General features: G+C 37.0%; 1 protein-coding gene across 2 annotated transcripts in view; it reads left to right on the top strand.

Annotated features, from left to right (window-relative positions):
* Nucleotides 1-25,899, top strand: part of CNTNAP2 (contactin associated protein 2) — a 2,024,023-nt gene that overhangs the window by 683,248 nt on the left and 1,314,876 nt on the right. For both annotated transcript variants that reach the window (XM_067041938.1, XM_067041937.1), the window contains one exon: nt 5,384-5,577. In XM_067041938.1, the coding sequence (XP_066898039.1) occupies nt 5,384-5,577 (194 nt within the window). The remainder of the gene's footprint in view (nt 1-5,383; nt 5,578-25,899) is intronic.

Genomic DNA, 25,899 nt, shown 5'->3' with positions numbered 1-25,899 from the left:
ATTCTTAGATCATCTTAGAAGCTAAGAGTTTATGAATATTCAGTATGTTCAGTATCTCCACCTCCTTTACCTCCTCTTCTACTTTCCACTCAAAGCTCAAAGGTAATTCCTTTGAGCTACCACAACATCCACTGGGAACACTTTGGCCCTCTTTCTTATACTCTCCATGATATATTGGGGTAGCCCTTCTTCTCTCTTATATACCATTTCCTGAGGTTTTTGTCATGAAAGAGGTATCATTCTTAATCTTTGGATCAATAGAGGTTACACATGTCACAAGCCAAATGAACAAAGTCATCAACCTCCCCAAATTACATTGCTAGAGAGATCAAAGGGAAGCAAGAACCTTCTCATCCATCTTTCCACCATGTTCCTCATGAAAGCCTGACATTTGCCCTCTCCTTGAGGCTAATCACTATTCTCTCCACATATCCTTCTGCTAAGGAATAAGTTTTGACTTACATTTTCATTGCTTTTAGATTTTTTGCTTCCCTTAAAGTTGACAATAAATTTATTGTTTTCTAGTAATGAGATGAATGGGACTAAGTAGTATGTTAATTGCTTCCTTATTGAAAAATTGTAATGTAGCAAAAAATGGGTAACTTGAGAAAATTTATTCTGGATTCTTTTTTTTTTTTGGAAAAACTAGTTAGGGGAAATATTCTAAATTTCATCAATCAATTGCACATATTTTTCTCATTTTATTCACAGTAATATTTGCTTGTTTACTTCAATGACCAAATCACCTTTTTAATAATGCACAGATAGAACTTTATGTGCAGTTGGGTATAGAATTTTTCCAAAGTTTGGAATTATATATCTAACAGATAAGAAAATATATTTATGGTTTCTTGATGACTAGGTATATTGTCCATCTATGGCTTCTTCAAAATTTTACAGAATTCTCAGTAAAATAGACATGTGGATGATATATGAATATTAGAAATATTAGATGCTACAATAGGAAAAAAAACAGCATAAAAATAACAAAGTACAAAGCAGGGGCCACTAACCCATATTGTTAATGAGCAGATTATAAGGAAAGTGGCTCCAAGAAAATATTGTGAATGGGATTTCCCAGGATACAAATTCCAAAATGGAGAAAAGCATGTGGGAAGTTTTTTAGGGGGTACCTTCAGGATGAAAACCTGTGGAAGAGAAGGGAAGGAAGCAGAAATAGGCAGAGGAAGTAGTTGAGATGCAATGCAATCTCAATGGAAGTTTCAACTAATCCCTCAGGGACCTCTGAGACCGTAGTGACCCTTAGTAGTTTTCCTAAGTTGGAGCAAGGGTACTGGCCCTTTATAGCCCCTGGTTGGCCCATCCTTGCATCTGTACAGACCTAGGAAGGGATGTGACCTTGTGTAAAATGCCTATTTTTTTTACCAAGAAAATTCCTGAAGGGGAATTACAGCTAACCACTGTGTTCTGACAGCGCTCTAAATATCTGAAAGAATAAGTCCTCCAGTCATAAAGGAGAAGCAAAATGGCATATCACAGCATCCACTGCAGAGGTGATGTTTGGAGTGAACTTGCTGATCCTTGAAGGAAAAATAATAATTCCCCAGGATAAGTTGAGAGAGGATATGTGTAGGTATAGAGGGTGTGTTCCAGGCATGTCTTTTGTGTGGGAAGACGTGGACCATTTATTTCTGGAGGCAATGAGGATCAATTGAAAAATATTGGTCTGGGAGTAAATATGATTAGATTTGTATTTTAGAAACATCATTCTTGTAGAAGTGTGGTTTGAAGAAATAGGAGAATGAAGACTGAGAAAGTAGTTATGAGGTCGTTATACACACTTTCTATAGAAAGCATGTATGTAGACTAAATATATACACACACATTATATACATAAATCTTTAAAAATGTTTTGGGGGCTTCCCTGGTGGCGCAGTGGTTGAGAATCCGCCTGCCGATGGAGGAAACACGGGTTCGTGCCCTGGTCCGGGAAGATCCCACATGCCGCGGAGCGGCTGGGCCCGTGAGCCGTGGCCGCTGGGCCTGCGCGTCCAGAGCCTGTGCCCCGCAACGGGAGAGGCCACAACAGTGAGAGGCCCACATACCGCAAAAAAAAAAAAAAAAAAAAAAAAAAAAAATGTTTTGGAAGTATAATTTAGATATAGTAAAATGCAAAGATTTTTAAATTTCCTCTCTTTTCAGAAGTTGATCTTGGGCAGAGGTTGACACATTACAGCCCTCCAGCCAGCCCCCTGTCTTTATTAATAAGGTTTTATTGGAACTCAGCCACACTCTTGTTTCTGGATCTTCTATGGCTGCTTCATGCTACAACAGCAGAGTTTAGTAGTTATAAGAGAGGTAGCATGGTCTGCAAAGCCTAAAATATTCAGTGTTTAACCCCTTACAGAAAACGTTTGCAAACCCTTGATCTAGGGTTTAATGCTTCAGGTAATACTGTATCACTTCAAATGTAGCATAAGGAACTCAGTACGGTATATTTATTTCTTCCTACCCTTTGTGCTATTGTAGTCATACATTTTATTTCTACATCTGTTATAAACCCTCTAATTCATTGTTACTATTTTTGTTCTAAACACTCAATTATCTTCTACAGAAATTTTAAAACATGAACAAATATTTTATATTTAGTGACATGTTTACCATTTTCAGCATTTATTTCTTAATGTAGATGTGAATTTCCGTATGGCCAATTTTCCTTGAAGCTAAAATTTTGCATTTCTTATACAGCATACCTATTGATGATGAATTCTCTCAGCGTTTGTCCTAAGCATCATTATGTTACTTTCATGTTTAAAGGATATTTTTGCTGGATGTAGAATTTTACATTGACACTTTCTTTTTCTTCTCATCATTTCAGATATATTGTTCCCTTGTTCACTGGCTTGCATTGCTATTGTTGAGATGTTATTGCCCTCTGAACAGTTTTAAGATTTTCTCTTTGGCATTGTTCTTTTATCAGTTCTTTATGATGTGCCTTGGTGTGTTTTTCTTTGTATTTACCCTGCTTGGCGTTCAATGAATTTCTCAGGTATTTGGGTTCATATTTTTCAACTATTATTTCTTCAGATGTATCTTTTTCTGCCTCAGTCTCTACCCTTTCTGCTTTTCTTACTCCATTTGCATGATTGTTAAGGTATTTAATGTTATCCTACAGGTTACTGAAGTATTGTTCATATTTAAGCCTTTTTACCCTGTCTGAGCTTTGGTTTGAAGGATTTGTATGGACCTGTATTTAAGTATACTAATGTTTTCTTCTCAGTTTCTAATTTGCTGTTAAACCCATCCATTAAATGTTTTATTTTCAGGTATAGTTTTTAGTTCAAAAATTTCCATTTTGCTCTCTTTTGTTGTTTCTTTTCTCCATTAAGGTTTCATATTTGTTTCATCAGTATCTATATGTTCTTGTTCAAATATGGAACAAATTTATACTCTCTATTTTAAGGTCCTGATCTGCTCATTTCATCATCTCTGTCATTTTTCTGTCTATTTCTATTGACTGACTTTTCCCTGGTTATGAGTCACATTTTACTGCTTCCCCAAATATCTAATATTTTAAAAAATTTTGTACTGGACATTATGGATTCTATTTTGTTGAGTTTCTTTCATGTTTTCATGAAAGTTTCATGAAAAATAAACTCTCATGGTCTTCCTTAATGGAGTGTTGAGTTTCATTCAACCGAGGAGTTAATTTATTTGTGGGTCAGATTGATCTTTCTTCAGGCTTGTTACCAACCTTTGTTCAGACGTGTCCACAGTAGGATTAGAATTAGGATCCTTATTTATGATTAAATTATTCTACTCCCTTTCTGAGCTCTCTACTGATTGCCTAGGTTTGTTCAAGTTTTATCAATCTTGTCCAGTCTGAAATCAGACTACTTACAGCCCTGTGCAGCCTCTGACTGTTGTTCATTTCAGATCTCCCCTTACCTGGTCTAGTGGAGTCTTGGTCTGCAAATACACAACTTAGTATTCATTCAGAGTCTGAACTGCAGAGACTCATTGGTGACCCTATGTACATTTCCAGAGCCCCTTCTCTGCACAGCTGCCCCCTCCCTGGTACTCTGTCCTATAAATTCCAGGTTCCTCTGGAGCTTTGATTCTGCTCTGTCTCCATCTCAGTGATGCTGCTGTGCCTGTTTGGAATAGTCTTCCATGTGCCATGATCTGGAAACGGAACCAGGCAGAAAGCCAGGAAGCTGGCAGGGCTCACCTTATTTGTTTATCTTCTCTCATGGATCAGGGTCCAATACTCTCTGTTGGCCAATCCCTTAAAAGGGTAATTGCATACATTTTGTCAGTTTTGTAATTTTTTGTGGTGGGAGAGCTATTCTGTCATGGCTGAAAGCAGAAATAAGCCATATAAACATCATGAAATGAACGATATATCAGTGATGATTTACAAAATGATCTTTATTAGCATACTCCTCATAAAATAAATTATTTTCCTGTCAGCATTTAAATTCCTTATTTGAAAAGTGATGCACATGTTTTGATATACTGTATATTGGATAATTTGTTGAATATTTTTCTATTATTTACTCTCATTAGTAACCAAACTTACTCAAAAAATTATATCGCCCCTTAGCACTAAGCATTATGCCATATTTTCTGTAATGTATTTATGTAAAACCATAATTATTTTACATAGTGCTATAAATTAGGACTCTTTTTGTTCTATCTATGTTAGTGTTATTTTTCTAATAAATGTTTTTTGCATTCTTACTATTTGCCAGTCATTTATTTTAATTTACCAAAAGAAGTTTCACTTCATTTAGTGACTCAAATTATTTTCCTAGAAATGTGTTTATCTAGAGTCATCGGTTGTCTACCTCTTAATTGTTAGTAAATGTATTGCCTGATTTACTATATATCTTAGTTCTCAGGAGTCCAAGGGCTTAATGCAATATTAGGCCTCATCTTGAGAACTACTAGCATTCTTTGAACTCTGAACTTTCTAAAGTAAAATATATTGTAGAGTTGTGTATAATTGCTTTTGTCTCATTTATGGTCTACTAAAAGATAAACCCTTCCACGAGGAAATAATAGATTGTTACATATCTTTTCCTAGTGACTTTTAGTTGAAGAATTCATGGTAAATTGATCAACCCTCAGCCAATTAGACTTTGACATGTACTAGTAAGACCTAACTGAGGAACTATGAAGACATTTGCTCAGGAGAAAATGAGCACATAATTACACCATAAGGAGGTTAGAGTATCAATGTTACCCAGCTTTAAGAATATTAGTTGAAGTCCCAGTGGCATCTATAAAGGACACTTCATAATGTATCTGTGAAATGTGATACTACCAAGGCAATTAAAAGATGCAGAATGATCCATTGTCAGTTGTAGAAGTTCAACATTAAATACCTATTTCCCCCTCTTGTCTCTACCTTATTCAGGTGCTGGAGGATGGTCTCCATCAGACAGTGACCATTATCAATGGCTTCAGGTTGACTTTGGCAATCGAAAGCAGATCAGTGCCATAGCAACCCAAGGAAGATACAGCAGCTCAGACTGGGTGACCCAATACCGCATGCTCTACAGCGACACAGGGAGAAATTGGAAACCCTACCATCAAGATGGGAATATCTGGGTGAGTCATTGTCAGAAAGGCAAAGACATAGAATTGAGTTGCAGATATTTGAAAATGGTAGCAGACACCCCTGTGTCCTAGGGCTGGGAGCAGCTACCCGGCTCCTCCCAGCCCTGGTGCAGCCTGGGGAAAGGCTTGGGAGTAGCCTGGTTGGAGGTTCATCGTGCTATTTTTGTTTCTTTGTGTTGGTGTCCTCTGGTACTTGCTGAGAGAGAAAAGAAATGTGAGCAAAGCAAAAGAAGGTGGGAAAATGAATCCAATCCCCAGTATGCCCTACCCTGACCCACCCCGTGCCTTTCCTTAGTGGTGGAAAACCCTTATATTGTAAAGTCAATGTGTCCCCTCCCCCAACCTCTGGTGTATTTCACAGAAAACAAAACCACCCAATAAAACTGTGTTGAAACCTGAACAGAAAAAGAAAAGTATCTGGTAAATAATGTAATGATGATAGAACACTAGAAGTCTTTAAGCACAATATTTCGAGTAACTATATCTTTGTCTGTAGAACAGATCTGCAGTGGTACACATTGTATGCAAATTCTGAACTGTGAATTAAGCAAATAGAATGAAAAAAAAAATTCTCCTGACTTAGGTTTCCATTTCTTATATCTGCTCACACTTATTTGCCTCAGACTGTTTCTGTTGAAGATATTTAATTAAATCTTTAAAGGATGACAGGTAAGAAGGTCTATTGCCAACAATAGAGCTGATGGACACAGGGCAGGGGGACTGTGGACTCTGAAACGGTTCACTTCCTGCTGGAAGCCAGCCCCAGGCCGGTTTTCTATTTTGTTTCAAAGAGGGCCTGTTTGGATGGAGCACCACTTCTTAGCTACCTATGAAGAGAAAAATAAGGTAGAATAATAGTTTTCTTTTAAAGAAAAAGCAAATGGAAGACCGGCCATAGCATCAGGCACCACGATTAGCATCCCCTCCCCAGTGTTAAACGTTTTAAAATATTACCAGTCTTCACTCAGAGGTGTGTGCGTTTGCCAGTATTTATCTATTAAAACCACTGAGAAGCTATTCATTCATTCATTCATTCTTGTTGATTGAAGAAAGTTTCCTTAGGCTGCAGTTTCTATTCAAGGTTTAGGGCAGCAGGTCTCAATCTGGGCTATCTGTTTGAGTCACCTGAGAAGAATTTAAAGTATATGGATGCCAGGCACCCCCATACCAATTAAATCAGAATCATGTAAGTAGAATTTATATTAGTGACACTGATATTTTTCGAAACAGAGCTCTTCAATTTGAGTAAACTATTGAAATTATGAAGAAATAATTTAGAGGAGTAGGAGCAGTGATTTGTGCTAGGAAAAGAACATTCTCATATTATAGTAGTAGTTTAAACCCCTATTACAGATCTATAGGCACTTTATCCTTTTATTAGGAGAGAAAAATATAAAGTTTAATCCACTTACTCTTAAAATTATTTTAATTAAATTGGAAAGTTGTGTATATTCAATCAAATATTCACACCATATAAATAAATTATTATAAAATACTAAATGTTGAGGGATCTATTTTAGTTTAATTATTTTAAAAGGCAGCCATAACCAAAATCAAGTAAAACCATCAATACTAAACAAAAAGGAGAAGGAGGAATGGGAGGAAATTCTTTTTAATTTATGTATTAGACAGAATGCTGGGGATTTTCAACCTGATCAGGACCTACTCCTAGAGAGCTTATATCTTAAAAATCCTCAAGCACTTTTTGTGAGTATGCAGAGTTTAGTGCTCCAAGCTTGGGTAGGTGGTCATTTCCACAGCAGTATCCAGTGATCATAACTGTCATGTGAGATAGGTTTATAATATCCTGATAATAAAAAGTACATATGAGAGAGTAGTCCTTTAGAAGTAACTTCTATTAAGCCATGATTGTATGGCAAGAACATTTGTATATTGGGATGTGTAAATTGTAGGAAGCAAGTAGAGGAGAAGATTTCTCTTTATGGAAAGCCTTCATCTCACAATTAAGATAATTTAAAGTCTTAGGCATAATTTATAGAAAAGTGGTTTTCAACCCTGGATACACAATGGAACCTAGAAAGCTTTAAGATATGGATGTTTGGGCCCTACCTCCAGAGATTTGGAATTAGGTGGTCTAGGCGTTGAGATTTTAAAGCTCCCCACATCGTTCTAATGTGCAGTCGACATTGAGAACCATATTTTAGATTGGTTTTCAGCCTGTAGGTAAGGTGGGGATAGAGGAGATCAACTGTGAAAAACAATGGTAGAAGAGAAAATTAGAAAGGACCTTCCTTAAAGTTGAGCAGAGAGAGAGAGACTGACCCAACGACTAACCAAACAACAGACCAAACAACTAACTGGGTGTAGATGAGTTAGGCTCAGATCACAAACTCTTCCAGTAGAGCATTCATTATTTTCTAACTCTCTGTGGGTGCTAACCGAAAATGCAATTACTTGAGTGGCTGCAGCCAGACTCCAAACCATCTTTCAGATTTCTGTTTCTGTAAAGTTTTCATCCCACAGTTGAGAGAATGTCAAATCCTCTCCTATCATAATGCACTAAGGTAGTTTATAAAGATGGCTGCTCTAAAGATCACTGCTAAAATGCAGTGATACTAGAGCTTTAGTTATCAGACACTTAGAAGTAAGGGAGGGTCCCATTCTGACTAAATACAGAGAGGTAAGTTCAAAGAACTAAGGAGGGTGACTTGGACTCTTCTGGTTTACATAAAATGCCAGTGGTTGAGTCAGGGAGACAAGGTCATTCAGTGAAAATATCACAAATTGTGAAGGTAGGCTACATCTACATACTGGACTCTCAGCCCCTTCTGATGGTGATAAGGGGTGTATTCCTATTGTTTTTTGCCTTTCTGGTGTTCATTTTGTTGCTTCCTTTAAAATCATGTATTTCTCATTAAAAATGAGTACGTGGTGAGCAATGAATGATTATTTCTAGATGAAAATATAGTGAGCTAATTATAAAATTTTAAACATCAAAACAAATTTGAGACACAAACTAAACACTGTAAAATATACTTAAGTGCCAATGAGCCTGCAACATAATTTACATTACTTTAATGATCTATGATAGAAATATTTTAACCCTCGCTAATCTGAAAAATAGTCCAGCACTTTGATGTATTCTAAAAGAGATAAAATTTGTTGTTTCCTAAAAGTTCTTCAGTACTTTTGAACTTATGTCTTAACATGCACTAAGTGATCAAAATTTAGCACTTACAAATCTCAACCAAAAATATACTGGGCTTAAGTTTATTAAAAATGGTAATCAAATATCGGACTTTCTTTTACTCCTACTGTTTAATGTAATGTATATTGCACTTAAAAGAGTGAGGGAGTGGTATGGACATATATACACTACCAAATGTAAAATGGATAGCTAGTGGGAAGCAGAGGCATAGCACAGGGAGATCAGCTCGGTGCTTTGTGACCACCTAGAGGGGTGGGATAGGGAGGGTGGGAAGGAGATGCAAGAGCGAGGGGATATGGGGATGTATACATATAGCTGATTCACTTTGTTATACAGCAGAAACTAACATACCATTGTAAAGCAATTATACTCCAATAAAGATGTTAGAAAAAATAAAATAAAATGAAGGCTAGTTAAAAAAAAAAAGATTTCTCACATAGATAGGATTGGATAGCTTTTTGATGGATAACACCTTATAAAATGTAAAGTTTCAGAGAGTCAAAAGATTTCAAAGTTGATGAAGTTTTAAGGTTGCTTTTCCTGTTTTTTCCTAAAATGATTGATTACTTGAGAAGAATGCAAAATAATGTAAGTTCAATCACTTAAATACTGTTTTTAACAAATGTCAATGGTTATTCTTTCTATGATTGTAGAAATGGACAACCATGACCAATTTTGTTATAATATTTTTGTTAAATGTCCATATGGAGATTCTGAATTATTTTATGACCATTGGATTATATGTTGAAATAAGTGAGAAATAGGTCATGTAGATAAGAATTACGACAGTCTCACAAGATTTTAAAGTCATGAGTCTCACAGTGGATGAGAATGGTTCTTGAAAAGACCTCTGAAGAATACTTTAGCTGAATATTTAATACTCAAATATGTGAGTTGCTAAATGTGCTAAAGTAGTCAAGCTTCTTATTCCTCTTTGATAATACTAAGCATAATAGACTCCTTTACACTTTAACTTCAATGCCATTTCCTTCTATTTATAATTTCCTTTCCAATATAAAAGGAAATTATGTGCAGGTTGGTAAAATTGCCAAAAATTAATTTGCATTTACATATTCCACAAACTCTAATTTGCATACTTTTCAAGGTATTTTCAGATTTCCTATGTATAATCTGTTAGAGAGAAAAAGTATTCTTATATAAGCATTTCTTATCAAAAGTCCATTGAACATTAATTCAAAAAGAATTCCAGCACGTTTTTCTAAGTGGCTGCATTTAGTTTTGCTTAGGTAATTCAATTACGGGTTTTGAATGTAGATATTTGGAGCCAAAATAGAAAATTGGAGTATTAATAGTGAATGCCTTCCTTCCATACTATTATTGTTTTTCAGGATAGTAACATACTACAAATTTACCTGCAATGTAAACAACAGTTTTTCTTTCTCTTTTTAAAATTGTCTTTAAATAGTGAGAATATGCTTATATATTCCTAATTATTTTTTTTAATTGTTTTAATTCCTTTTATTAATAGTGTCAGAGTGGGATCAGTAATCACTGAATATATTGAAAGGAAAGTCCCACAGAACAGGAATGTTTAATTATATTTAAATTACAAACTTATATCCTTATCAAGAATATAAAAATATATAATTTTGTATTCTCTAAGCAATATTAAGTAGAGTATTAATTTCCTAGATCTGTTAAAAAAAACTCAGATCTCTTTGTTGCTTACATGCTCTCCCCAAATACACACACACACACACACACACACACACACACATATATATACACACACATAAAACTTAATTGTTTCTAACAAATTTGAAACATTTAAAAAATCTGGAAAGCAAATAGTAGTTAACAGATTAATTTAGTAAATTCTTTGATTTTATGAATATCAAGTCAATAGTGGGAACATGTATTCTCTACTTTTTTTAACCAAAGAGCCCATCAACCAATATTTGCATAATAAACGTTCCCAAAACATCCTTCTAGGTTAGCCTACCACTAGGTACTTGGAAAGAGAAAGCCAAGATATGGATTCAAAAGGTCTGAATTCAAGTGTCTGGGTTCATTTATTTAGTTTATAAAATCGCAGAAGTTCCTTGTGCCTCAAATTCCTAAACTGAGAAATGGGAATGATGCCTTTTGGGAGATTTAAGTGAGATTATGTAAGAAATTTTGCAAACAATAAGGATTTAGAAATGTGTGTCATCAATTGCCAATCTTAGAAGCATTTTATAAAACTAGTGTAGTATTTGTATTCAGTGACTAGAGTCTGTTATAATTTCCAGATTTGTTAGTCTCCCTCTGTCCTTTCCAGGTCCAATTGACCTCTGTTTACCCTTATTCATGATTTACGATATCTGAAAATATTGTAGATGAAGGAAACATGACAAAGTAGGAAGTGGAATGTGGACAAATCTCTGGCATATTTTCTGATTCGCAAATGGAGTGGCCATTGCTAGTGCAGTGCAGGCTAGGCTCGTGAGGCATGGCTGGTAGACCTCGCTCTATGCCAAGCGCATTGCAGTGCTTGAAACAAATTGTTACCGTAATGATGGCCATGTGTCCAATGAGCCATGTAAAGGGACAGTGTTTAAAAATGAATGGATTATTCTGTCCTATCTTTTCAACCATTTGTTGTAGTGGTTGCACTAATTTTTCAAATGACTTAAAAAATCTGTTCCAGTTATAGATGTAAAACATAATTGTTTCACAGTTCAATAGTATACTTAAATTCTTTCCAAAAAAATCTATAATTTTTCCTGCATATGACACTGAGGAAGACAACTATCCCTGTCACTAGCTTATATATCTTCCATCAGATAATAACAGCCTCTTCTTCACTTAGGACAATAAAGGAGTTTTTTCACCAATAGATAGGAATTTCTCTTGCTTGTTTATGTACACACGTGCATTGTTGCTGTAAACAGACACTTGGGGAAATGGACCAGGCAGGCATATTCAGAATAATTTTATAGACAGTTTATTGAGAAATAAAACATATCAGAGTAATCTGCATTAAACCCTTTCTGAAATGACCCTTTGATATAAATAGGGTAAAAAATCTTTAGGAATTGTATGGAAGAAAATAATTTCCAAGGTGAACTTAGAATAGGCTTCTTATTTCTGTGACATAGATTTTTCTATTTACACCTCTCTTAGGTTACATAGTGTTTTTAAAGTCTCATGAATTTTAATAAGTTGAGTGGATAGTCCAGATCCTTTTGCATATACTGTAATGCTTCTACTAGTGAATTGTGATCACCTTTCTAAACACACATTTGTATTGTGAGCTTCTCATTTTAAGAGGTCATGAGATTTTTGTCTTGTGTCAATTTGTAAGTCACTCACTATTCTACACGTATATACGTACATAGAACCATTCTAACCAACATGGTTGTGTGTTTAGTTTTTTTCCAAAATTTGGAAGATAAAAATTTTATTAATAATAGTGAATATATTGTTGGCATACATAGTTAGGAAAAGGAAAATGATACAATCTTACAAGATTTCTTGCAGACAATGGAATAACAGTATATAATCCATTCTCTCTAGTGTGTTTTCCATCTCTGAGATAAAAGAGGATATATGTGATCATTGTTGTAATTTTTAAAAGTATATTTGATTGCTGGGAGAGCTCTCTGAAAGGGGGAGTGTTCTCATTAAGCATAAGGATATTCTCAGGTGTTTTATTTTACTCTGGACTCAAATAATGGAGATGCTAATATTTTTCTTATCAGATCAAGGTTGGATTTCGGTGACATGAAGCTAAACGACTCCAAGCGAATGCAAATTTATATAACATATTGATAGATAGGTACCTACAAATATATTGAATAAATATTTTAAAGAAATAAATACCAGTTCCCTCATTTAAAGTGCATGTCTCTACTCTGCTCAAGTGATAATTTAGTGGAATTTAGAGGAACACTAGGAGGCCTGTAGGGGGGACTTAGAGCACAGTAAACCATGCTGCTTGTGTGGCTGCAGCCCCTGAAAGGCAGTGGAAATAACAGCCCAATGGTACATTCTGGAATCAGACCACTCAGGCCAGTCGTCATAACTAGGCTACATAGATCTGTGTAACTTTGGGCAGTTTCCTTAACCATTCTATGCCTAAATTTCCTCATCTATAAAATAATAATAACTAATTCACCTACTTCAATAGTACTTATCTCAATACAGGTTATTGGTATAAATTGATAATTCACATGAAGAGTTTAGAACAATGACTTACTCATATTAAGCACTTAATTGTTATTCGACTTTATAAATTTGTGACTTCCAGATATATTACCATAGTATTTTTTTTTTTTTTTTTTTTTTTTTTTTTGCTTGGTACGCGGGCCTCTCACTGCTGTGGCTTCTCCCGTTGCGGAGCACAGGCTCCGGACGCGCAGGCCCAGCGGCCATGGCTCACGGGCCCAGCCGCTCCGCGGCATGTGGGATCTTCCCGGACCTGGGCACGAACCCGTGTCTCCTGCATCGGCAGGCGGATTCCCAACCACTGCGCCACCAGGGAAGCCCTACCATAGTATTTTATATTGGATTTATTCTTGAAAATTCAAAAGAGCCTGTTACTTTCACTTTACAATAGCTTTTCTCTACTAATGCATTGGGAAGTGCATTATATTACATCTGTGCATCTCAGCCTGAAATGAATAATAACTCATTTTCAAGTATAATTGAGAATGCAAATTTAATTTATGTCATTTAAATTGTGATCTTATTAATTGTCACATGGAGTCCTATGCATCACACTACAAATTGCATCTGGACAGGTCTTTCACATACGTTTTTATTAAACTTCAGTGAAAATATGACCATGATGCTTCCCTTAAATTAGTTTAATGAATTCACTTTTATTGTTGGAAATCAAGGAAAATAACCTATTTTTGACTACAGTCCTCCTTCCTATCTTCTTAGGCTAGTGGAAAAGAATAAGATAAGCAGACTCCAAAACAGACTCCTAAGTGTTCGCTGAAACAGATTCTGCTGGTTAGCCATGGAGGTAGAGAAGCTGCAGATAGAGTGTGAGGCCTCTCGGAAGCCAGATGCTCAAAGATGTCTCTACAGCAGCAGCAGGAGCATCACCTGGGAGCTTGTTAGAAATGCAGAATCTCAGGGACCCACCACAGTCCGTTCAAATCAGAATCTACAGCTTAAAAGCACTCACATTGAAAACGTGGGATTGGGCTTCCCTGGTGGTGCAGTGGTTGAGAGTCAGCCTGCCGATTCTGGGAACGCGGGTTCGTGCCCCGGCCCGGGAAGATCCCACATGCCGCGGAGCAGCTGGGCCCGTGAGCCGTGGCCGCTGAGCCTGCGCGTCCGGAGCCTGTGCTCCGCAACGGGAGAGGCCACAGCAGTGAGAGGCCCGCGTACCGCACACACACACACAAAAAGAACATGGGATTAACATATACACACTACCATACATAAAACATATAATCAACAAGGATTTACTGTATAGCACAAAAACTATATTCGAGATCTTGCAATAACTAATGATGGAAAAGAATTGAAAAAAAGAATTGCATGTATATATATATGTGTATATATACATATATATGAAAAACCAAATCACGTTGCTATACACCTGAAACTAACACAGTATTGTAAACCAACTATGCTTCAACTTTAAAAATATATATTCACAAGTGATGTGTATACACGTTAAAGATAGAGTGTGTTGTTTTCAATATTTGAAGAACTCTCGTGAGAAAAAGGACTTAAAATTGGCTCCTGTGTTTCCAAACCAGAAGGCAGATTTGGAAGAATTAAAATGTGCAGTGCAAATTGCAGACAGATCATGACAAGAGAATCAGCTTTGATAGGCATTTACTGAGGGCCTGCAATTTACTGAAGGTTGGAGATAAACACAATTACTTTCTTCTAGGGGCAATAAAATCTTGTGGTCATGCTAAATACTTAAATTTATAATTATATTGTATAACTATATGTGTCCTAATGGATAGAGAATGCACAGGTTGAACACACAAAAAAATGCTTCATTCAGAGTGCTCGAGGGTCTTGGTCAGTCGAGGCTTCTTGAGGAACTGCGTGTCCTTAGTTACGTAGGCAAGAAATTGGGGCTGCAGAGGAAAGTGGGAATGTTCCTAAGTCCAAACTCGCACTGCCCGCCACACGACAGGCCAGTGAATCGAGAGAGAGATGAGGTATTGGGGCAAGGAATAGCAACTTGATTTGGAAAGTCAGCAGAGGGAGAAGAGGAGGGGCTGGACGAGTCTCCCAAAGAGCCACTGTGCGGGAGTTAGAATCCAGGCTTCTTTGATGCGAAAAGCGGAGGGGGCGTGGCTGGGTGTTCCTGCAGCTGTCCCTGTAGGCCAGGGTGCAGTGTACCTATAAACCTCCAACAAGACAAATGTTATTCTCTGTTTTGCAACTTTTTATTTCTATGTGAGTGAAAAGTGTTATATCTTTAAAGGTCAAGCCTTGGAGTCAGAGCCTTGACAATGGACTGTCATGTATATTTCAGGCTGTAGGCAACATTCTATTACAAAGGTGCAGAGCCAGCTTGACTAAGCACAGGCCACAGAGCAGGAAGGTTAGCGCTAAAGGAATAGATCCAATATGGAGTCAGGTTTGTCTTTCTCTGTTACAGGAAGTCATTGCTAGCAGATGAATCTTCTACTGAAATAGGAAGGAATGAATAGTGAGACTCTATACATAATCATGTCTCTTTCCCGATTTTCATATAGTATACATATTGATAGAAAGCTGACTTTTCTTTAGAATTCTGAAACCATATCCTTTAAATCAATAATGTTTAAGTTATATAACGTGAACTCTCCACCTTTGGAAGAATGTTGAAGTTTATGCAGTCCTCTAGGGCACATCTCACTAATATTCTTAGAACTGAGTTCACTGCCAAGCACACAACAGATGTTTAAGAGTGTAGAATTAAATTGAAGTACTTCATTCTGAAGATAAATGGGCTGAACCTGAAAGATGTGATGTTACTTACATCTGAGCCACAAATCCAGGTATACTGACCCCAATACTCAATATGGAGCCAAATACCTTTCTTTGGTTTAGCAAGAAGTACCATTACTATAATGACCACTTGCTTATTTTGACTAAATGAAAACAATCTGATGGCATATACAATATAGAACAAGAGAGTGTGGGCTCTGGAGCTGGACTTGAAATATCAGAACCCTTTCTAACACTTTGTAACAGTGAACATTTAACCATATTAATCAACCTTTTATGGACCTCAGTTGCTTTAGTTGTAAAAGGGATACAATAGTATCTACCTTATGGGGTTTTGTGAGCATTGGATAGATTAAATTGCTTACAACAATGTGCCCTAAGTGTAGGCTTATCTTCTTACCTTTCTCTCATTTCAGCTCCTCCTAGTTATTTATCAGTATTATTATTATTAACATCATCATCAATCATAGAACACAATATTAAAAGTGGTTTAAAGATCTCAAGTCAGTAGTTGATAGATCTGTCCTCAAGAAGAATATAATCTAGTTATAATGACAGTAAAAATCACTGCGATAATTGTAAACAAAAGCCCGGTCATCTTGGGTGACTTTAAGTATGTTTGTGCCCCTGGTGACCGTGAGGATATCTGTACTACTTGTGTCACTTATGCACACAGTTTTGCCAAGTAACTAATTTATTCAATGTTGACTTTGAGAAAGAACTAATAGAATGTTAAAACTCTTGGCAAATAAATTTTGTTTGCTTGAATAAAGTTGCTTAATTATAAGCTGTATTATCATTCTGGCAGTAAGAAGTTGTGTTGATAGATTTTCTCAACAGTTCACTCAGCATCAGTGCCTTTTCAGAAGCCTAGAGAAGGAGAAAAGACTTCCTCCTAGAAAAACTAGGTTGTACTTCCAAAAGGAAAGATTATTTGAGATAAGCAATGGCATTTCTCCCATGAACTTCACTGATACGTTTTGAGGCGACGGTGGGTCTATTGTAATTCCCATTTAAATGGTTTATAGTCATATTAATATGCAGCAGTAGTGAGTGAAATATATGGAAACTCCCTCCTGCGATGTAGCAGAACCGTTCAAAACACTCTACCTGTACCAGTTAATAACTAATAAGAGTGAACCAGCATTTTTGAGGGTTGATTAAGTGTCTGAGATGGTTTACCTCATTTAATATGCAAAATAACTGAAATATGATGATGTGGATTTTACTATCATTAAGCCTATTCTACAGATTCAAAAATTGAGGATTAAACAAGGCAGTCCATTCCCTGGTACACATGGTGAATGAACGGTGGAGCTGGGATTTGAAACCAGGGTTGTCTACAAAAAACTGGGTGACTACCACATTTTAACTGTAATGGGCTGTACATATACGTGATGGAATGTCATAGGTACCAAACGCCAAATCTCCCCAGTGTGATCTCATCTTGACTACTTACGTATGCAACAACCCTGGTTCCAAATGAGATAATGTTCTGAGGTCCTGGGGGATGCACTTCCACATAGGAATTTTAGGGGGATACAGTTCAACCCATTACACCTAACTGTTAGAAAAGAGCCTTATAAAGTTAGGCCAATAAAACCTATTTGCTACCACTGCAGTGTTGACAGTGCTGTGTACAGTTTGAAGAATAGGGAATGGTTTTACAAGAACGACGATGGCTTCTAAGAGGAATCATCCATTTGTCCTCATGAACTCAGGAAATATTCCTCGGTCAAACCGTGAGGAGTTGATTGATGACTCTCTGCATTCATTTATTTACAAGCAAAACTTCAAAGAAAGACTTTCAGAATTATTCTCTCCTAGGTGACAAATGAGCCAAAGATGCTTTTCAACACCAATGCTTCAACCCACCCCACGAGGAATGTTTGGCCTTTAAAAAATGTCCAAGTTTCAAACCTCACATAGCTCTTTATTCTGAATTAAACACCATGTGACACTACGAACATCATTTAATTCTGTATTAAAAACTTGACTCTAGAAAACATGCATTCTAAACAATATAGACATTTCTTCTATCAGCAAAGAAAAGAGCTCTCCTGAAGCTAAAACAGCTTTCTCCAGTTGCATCTTGAGATGTAATTGTTCTTTTCGTTTGGAGTCTGAGAGCATCTGTTTGAAAACATCGTGTTTCATTAGTTAGCGTTCACAGTGTTCTTCAGAGAAAGTTAAGAAGCACGTTCCCCGCATTTCATACATGAAAGCTAAGTTGCCCAGGGGTGAAGGCATTATTCATCCTAGGCACAGAGCAAACACAATTGTTCATTCTGTCCGCACAGTGACTGTCCTGTTTGTGTATTTTTCAGTTTTGTTACAGTATACAAAGTGGAAAATAGAGCTGTATGTGATAGCCTCAAGCAACAGAAAAGACTGTGAATCTATCATAAAGTTATTCAGGCTGTTTCTGTTCATCCTGGCACAAACACGTATTTGATAACAGAACCGAAAAAAGACAGGAGAAATTTCCTTTCTCTTAGGAGGGATTTTGCGATGTGATATCAGATGACATATACACACAAACACACACACAATAGGTTTTTCACAAGCCTTATTAAATAAAAAGGTCAGTGTGTATTCAATGTCTATAATTTGACAGTTTTATTCTTGGAATAGTAATAGGAGTATACACTGTACCTTTACTTAAAATAAGCAGTAATGTCAATGTCGTTTGTTTTTTATTTTAAAGTCAAAGACCAAAGAAATATTATTCAGGTAATTATTTTATGTTTGAAGTTGGGGCAAGTGATAATGAAATAAGACATGTATACACACACGCACACACGCACGCACACACACACACACACTCAACCCTTACTACTAAATAACTCTTAATCTTCCCCCAATCATATAAAATCTGTGGATACGTAATAGAATCAGATATATTTCTCAACTGATTCAATTGCAGTGCAGAGGCGTTAGGCATTTTGACTAAGATCAAGCACCACTTCTAATACTAGCTACCATTCCCTGAGTACTTACCCGGGCATACTTTCCGGGTCAAATACTATGACAAGATCAGGGAAGGTGAGAGACCAAGGTTGGCTCTTGGTTTCTGTGTTCCCATTGTCTTTGCTCTAAGAAGATATAATAGTGGGTGATTATATGTAAGGTCTCAGAGAGGTTTATATGTCTTGTTAAACGTTGGGCCTCCCCAGCTAGGACAGTATCTTGCACACTGAATGTGCTCAGTAAATATTTGTTAACAGAGTGACTGAATTATGGGATTTAGTGGATATTTGTATAGGTAGTTATAATTAGATGCACATTTCTTAAACAATAATGTTCATTTTCTAACTTATATTTATCGAGTGAATACTGACAAATGTTGCACACACCTATGTCTATTGAAAGAAGAAAAGTGTCAAAAACGCGATTGTGGGAATGCACGAAAAACTCAGGATTTCCGTAGGGGAGAAAATATAGCCAAGGTCACAGCACCATGTAAATAAGAGGAAGGCTGGGAATACTGACCAGGGCAGCAAAGTGTACCCAACCCTCAGACCTGGAAGCAGCTCCGGGCTGTCGAGTGAGATGTCCAGGAGCTAGTACCAAATGAAGGCATATGTGGCCAACTTGAATCTGAACTGGACCCCGGGTCAGTGCAGGTAACCTGGTGACAGTACAGAGAGGTTTCTGATCTCACAAAGGCTGAGTGCAGGATAGCAGTACAATCAGTGCAAAAGGAGGACACATGACACAAAAGAATATATTATATATTATATGTTTCCTTTTGTACAAAACGCATAAACAGGTAAAGCCTATGATGTCAGCACTGGATAATGGTTTCCTTTGCATGAGGGTAGTGGCTGGAAGGGCTACAAAGGGAGGCTTTGGGTGTGTTGATAATTGTTTGTTTCATGAGCTAGGGCCTTGTCACACTTGTGGAAATTCATCAACTTGTAAATTGACGTGTACTTTTCTCTATGTCCATTAAAATTCAATAGTACATTTTAGAAGACAATTTAATCAGATTTGAAATCAAGGTCCAGTTCTGAGGGAAGAGGATCAGAATTGATCTCTTGTACCAAAAACAACTGCAGGAGAAAAATGGTGGGCCAAGGAAAAGGGAACAACCAGGGGACTTAGCAAAGCACCTTAAAAGCCTACTTGCAACCCATGGGGGGATTAGTTCAGTCTTTCTGTAAGTGCAGCATTTATGTGAATACATGGGGCTCTATTCACACTTAACACGTGGGTACCTGGTATAGCACAATCTAGTACTAGCTAATGAAGAGAATAATTCTAAAGAATCATCATGTCTGGCTCTCATTGCCTATGGCTTGAACAAAGATGAGTGCATATAAAACAGACATCACTGTGTGCAGCTAATGTGCATAGGAACTGGCAGATAAGCCAATCTTTGGCTACCCCTAGGTTTGTTGGTTTGTTTGTTTTTCCTATTTGTAAGATGAATGCCCAAACCTGCTAAATTTAATTCAATTTTATACTCATAATTGCCATCTATGTATGATAGATGTTAACAGTTACAAAGAAAGTTTCCATGTCTAAAATGTCTCCCCAATTAAAATTGAGGAAATGAAGAAACAGAAGCAAAAAATATGAATAGAGAGCTCATACAATAGATATAAATGCATTTACTCTTCAAACCAAGCATCTCACTTCTAGGAATTTACCCTAAAGGTACGACTCCAATAACATGAAAACACATATACACAAGGTCATTCATTGCAGCATTATTGAAATGACAGAATATTGGAAACTACTTATATGACTACATTCAGGAGATGGGTTGAGTAAACTAGGCTACGTTCACAAAATGGATACACTGCAGCCATAAAGGAAACCGAGAAATAGCTCTATGACTTGGTATGGGCTGAATTTCCTAGATACATTGTTCAGTGAAAAAAGAAAAGTTGCAAAGAGCATTTATTATGTACTAACTTCAGTGTAAGAAATGAGAAATGAGAAATGAGAAAGCATGTATATGTGGTTGAAGCAATTCTGAAGATATTGAAATACATTATAGATGGAGTAAATATGTTGATGGTTGTTGGGAGCCATGGTTCTCACTATGAAGGAAGTAAGAATAAATAAAGAATAAGAAAAGAAAACAAGAAAGAATCCCATTTAAAAATATGTGTGAATATGCATATATGTATCTACATACTTACATATATATATATATATATATATATATACACATACATATATTATCTACCTACTTTTACGTGTGTGTGTGTGTGTGTGTGTGTGTGTGTGTATTTCCTAGCTGTGACTATTGAATGGGTCTAGAAACTATGACACTATGGCAATGAGCACACCTAGTGCAGACCTTAGTTACTAATACCATTACCCTGTAAAAGGAGTCAGATCTGCTTGGAGAAATTATATACGATTTTGGTCTAGTAACATACAACTTGAGTTGGAAACATCTTTTTATTTCAGAATGAAAGGAAACAATGCAGATTAATGACAAAAAGGCCGCAAGACTCAGCTTGAAAAAATTTATATTGGCCAAATCCAGACAATTTGAGCACAAAAATAATTAAGGACAGTAATGGATTACAAACCTTTAGGGAAAAAAAATATGAATCCTTAAGTCTATAGAGATGAGAGATAGCTAGCTAGATAGAAAGAAAGAAAGAAAGAAAGAATTGACAGGAGGAGGCCTGATACAAGGAAAACCCCACAGCCAACCTATCAACATAACAGTGTTACCTAGGACTGGTTCTGATTAAAAGGATGACAGTAGTCAGTTGCTCCAAGATACTACAAAAATTAAAAAAAAACTGATTTATTTAGAACATTACACTGTAGAAGCATTTTTGTTCCACAGTATTTGTAGGGTGAACGGGGTGACAACAGTTTTCTGAAAGTACTGGACTGTGCATATGCCCTCAGGCACCAAGAACTCAAAGACTCCTACAAGGCATGCTTGTCAGAGTAAGTTTGAAAGTGGAAAGAAATAAGACAGACATGAAATTGGCTTAGAATACTTCAGTATTTGGAAAGCATCTGTAGGAAGAGACATGAAGGGCCTAGGCTGAAGACAATAAATCACAATTAGATCTTATTCTGGAAAAATCACCCAGATCTACATTGGGCGATCAAGGAAGAAATGAAAGGTTTCTCTCGACAAAGGAATATTTATTGTTCCTTGGAGAGGGTTTTCAGGCAAATATGATTTGCAAATTCTCTGCATTTATTTATTCTGTTCAGATAGCAGAAAGAACATGCCTCAATGAGAACAAAATTTATACCTAGTTGCAGGGGGCTAGCCCTAAACATTTTTTAATTTCTCTACCAACTCTGAAATTCTTTTATACATTCTAAGCTAACTGTTTTGTTTTGTTTTCTTTAATGATTCTTTTTTATAAATTTATTTATTTTTGGCTGTGTTGGGTCTTCGTTTCTGTGCGAGGGCTTTCTCTAGTTGCGGCGAGCGGGGGCCACTCTGCATCGCGGTGAGCGGGCCTCTCACTATCGCGGCCTCTCCGGTTGCATAGCACAGGCTCCAGACGCGCAGGCTCAGTAGCTGTGGCTCACGGGCCCAGTTGCAACACAGCATGTGGGATCTTCCCAGACCAGGGCTCGAACCCGTGTCCCCCGCATTGGGAGGCGGATTCTCAACCACTGCACCACCAGAGAAGCCCTAACTGTTGTTTTTAAAATAAATACCCCATATTTAATAATATCAATTACTGAAAGGTAGTCATATTTATAAATAACAATTTCAGTTTTTGATGTTTCTATTATGATCATTTAAATGTACTATCTAATATGTCTCTCATGTAGATAGAGTTTGTTGTTCCTCAATTATTTCATTTAATGTTGCACATGTCAGCAGAAATGCCTTTCTTTCAACCTTGATGCATTTGGAAAACCAGGGAGAGCCCCGCATTGAGGAAGTGATCATGTGAGCACTGCTCTGAGGGTGAACTCGGTAAAGCTACGTAGGTCTTACATTTACATGTCAGATGATTCCCAAACCTTCAGAAGAAAGGCCAAAGTGCTGACACAAGATGTAGATTCAGAACCCGTGCATGAAATGGTATTAAAAGCAATTGAGATTGAGCATAAAGGTAAAAGTTTGAGGCAATTCATAGAAAATTACATTCGATTTTCAGGTTTACTTGAGCAGAGATTAGGAAATGTATTTCAATTTCCTCAACAAAAAGCAAGTCAAATCTTAAAGAAAAGCAGGACAGAGTCAGAGTTTATTTTTAAAAGCATCACTAAAATGGGATTTGGGCACAAAGAACATGATCTGTCTCCATGATTAATAGGATTTAAACAAATTTGTTGACAGAATAAGATCAATACAGCATTATACATCCATACCTAAAGTTACCAAGGATATACATCAGAAAAATCTCAAAATTAGTCAAAAGTTATCGCAATTAATCTCTAACCCTAACTCTGAACCTGACACCTACCCTGGCTCTAAACTCAACTGCAGCTCCACTCCTAACGCTAACGCTCACCCTACTAAATGCATACTTGAACTTGAACCCAAGTCTCAATTCTCTGATGAAAACCCAGTCGTGTAACAAGAGCAAAAAAATAACATGAGATTTACGTAATATGTTTACGATCACTTAAATATTAAGGCACTCATTTATCATTGACTTTAATTATAATTTCGGGGGTTCTTTTAAAGAATAACTCAGCTAACGAGTTTAACACAAAAGCAAAAGCTTTCCTCAGATCACATTATCAATGGAATAGTTCTTTAAAGGTAAGTAAAATCAAATGGCACTGCAGAGTGTATTGTTTCAGAATAGGCAATAATCAACAGATATATCCTCATATTAACATTATTCAATAGGATATATCTTAAGGTAGATAGTACTGTAAGTGTCCTTTTTCCCCTTTTATTCATTACATTTCTGTTACTTAATCAGTAGTAAGTCTTACAATTGATGTCTTTTTGGGAATCCAGGAACTAAAGGTGTGGGAGAGGATGATTAGTTGTTCATAAACCCATGTCCCTTTTTTCCTTGTCACACAGCCCCAATTCCTGGCCTCCCTTGAGTTGGGCGTAGGCATTTGACTCTGTAGCCAATGGAACGTGGGGGCAGTCAAGTATAACACTCCCAGGCCTGGCCCACAAATTAGCTCCCCTGGAGCCTTGCACTCTCTGCTCCTCTTGCTGCCAGACTGGGGTGGTGCAGCCCCATGATGGAAAGAGCTGGACTTCACATCCATGCCTCTATCTACAGCCCATCCTACCATTTATGTATTAGGTCCCAATCTATGTTATGCACTCTGAGACACAACCTTAGAAACTCTTTCCTCCTTCTCACTCGTCGCATTTTCACTCTAGATCTTTCAGCATTTTAATATATTATTTCCTTAGACTTTAAAAAGTTCTTCTTGATGCCCACCAGTGACTGCTCTATTCCTTTGTTCTCTGTTGCAAAAATTCCTCCAAAAATTTTTTGACTTGCTCTGTTCTGTTCTCTCCTTCTATTCTCTTAGACCACTCCAAGTTGGCTTTCACTGTCACTATCCCATCAGTGGTCATTCTTCCATCATCATTGTACTGGACCAGTCTTTATAAGTCAACAGAGTTCAACCTTTCCTCTTCTGTGACATACTTTCTTTGACTTCCCGGTACCACATTCTCTTGGGTTTCCTTCTACTTAGCTAGTTGTTCCCTCTCAGTCTCCTGTGTTGGATATTCCTTGTAACCAGGAAATTTTTTAACTGTTGGAATGCTCCAGGACCCAGTTCTTGGTTTTCTTTTCTTTTCAGCTATGCTTACTCACTTCCTTGGAGATCCCAGTCGGTCTTATGAATGTAAATAGCATATATTCACCTTCTCCATCTCCTTTGATGTGAGCTCCACTATTCGGAGTGATCGGGACAAACATTTGGAGTCATTGTTGAGTCCTTTCTTCATTTCACACCTCATATACAATCCATTAGAAAATCCTGTTACTTAACCGTGAAAATAGATCTATAATCAAACTGCTTATTGCCTCTCTCGTTTGACTGGGAATGATTATAAGAACTTCAACAGATTTCTCTCTTTCTCCCCATGCCCCCATATAGACAGATGCAAACAGAACAGCCAGAGTTATCCTTTTAAAATATAAAGCAGATCGTGTAACTGCTCTGTGCGCAGAACTCTACAATTGTTCAACATTTCAATTAGCGTAAGAGCCAATGTCCTTAAAAGGACTTATAAGATTCTATTCCCTGTTACTTCTCTTATCTCAACTACTACTCTCCCCCTGCTCACTCAGACACACTGATCCTAGGACGTTCCAGGAATGCCCCTACCTTAGGGTTTTTGCACTGGATATTTACTCTACCTAGAATATTCTTTCCTCTGATATCCTCTTGACTACAAAAATGAAAAATATTTTATCTGATATTAGAATTCTAAAACCTTGAAAGAGTAGTTTTTATTTCCTCATTCAGGAAATGATATTAATACTGTGAACCCATTTTCTTTCTTTATTTTGTCAACTAAGTAATTTAGGGATGAGTTGGGTGGCTAAAAGCGATCTTTTTAAACCTCCCTCTGTAGTATTGTTTAACATATGGTCAAAATATTTCTATGTGTTAATTTTACCTCTAGTCTTATCATCTCCTACCCATATTTTTCTTGACTCCAACTCCTCCAACTACTTTAAACATAATATATTTGTTGGTTAAAAGCCTTGCCCTAGATCAGAGGCAGTATAGTGAAATGCTGAAGAGAAGGGACCAGGCAGCCAGTACCCTGGATCTGATTCCTGTCATTGATGCTTACTTGCTGAATGACCTTTGTTATATTACTTCATGTCTTTATATTTCTGCTTCCTCATCTGTAACATCTGGGTGAAAAACAGTACCTCTCTCATAGAGTTATTGTAAGAACTAAATGAATAAATATACTTAATATACTTAGAACATTACCAGAAACATAGTCAAACTATAAAAATTATTTTATGCAATGGGAAAGAGTGGAAGAGGTGCAGGTTTAGGGGCAAACATCAAGCTTGAGCTTTATCAGTTTGAGATACTTGTGAAACAGTTAGGGGAATATGGCCACATATTAGTTAGCAGATGGCAGCAGGGTCCCCAAATGAGTTATTGCTCAGTGAGAATAGAGTGTCTCTTTTTTCACATGCAACACCCACCAACAGTCCAATTCAGGGTTCCTGGAAAGTGGGGTTAGTTTTGTTATAGACCTTCCCTAATCGGTCCCCAGCAGGGGTCCTCCTGCTTGGTGTAGTTTGAGCCAGAGACCG

This window comes from Kogia breviceps, chromosome 9 (assembly GCF_026419965.1).
Source record: "Kogia breviceps isolate mKogBre1 chromosome 9, mKogBre1 haplotype 1, whole genome shotgun sequence".
NCBI classification, from domain to species: Eukaryota; Metazoa; Chordata; class Mammalia; order Artiodactyla; family Physeteridae; genus Kogia; species Kogia breviceps.
This window is presented reverse-complemented; position numbering and strand designations above follow the sequence as displayed.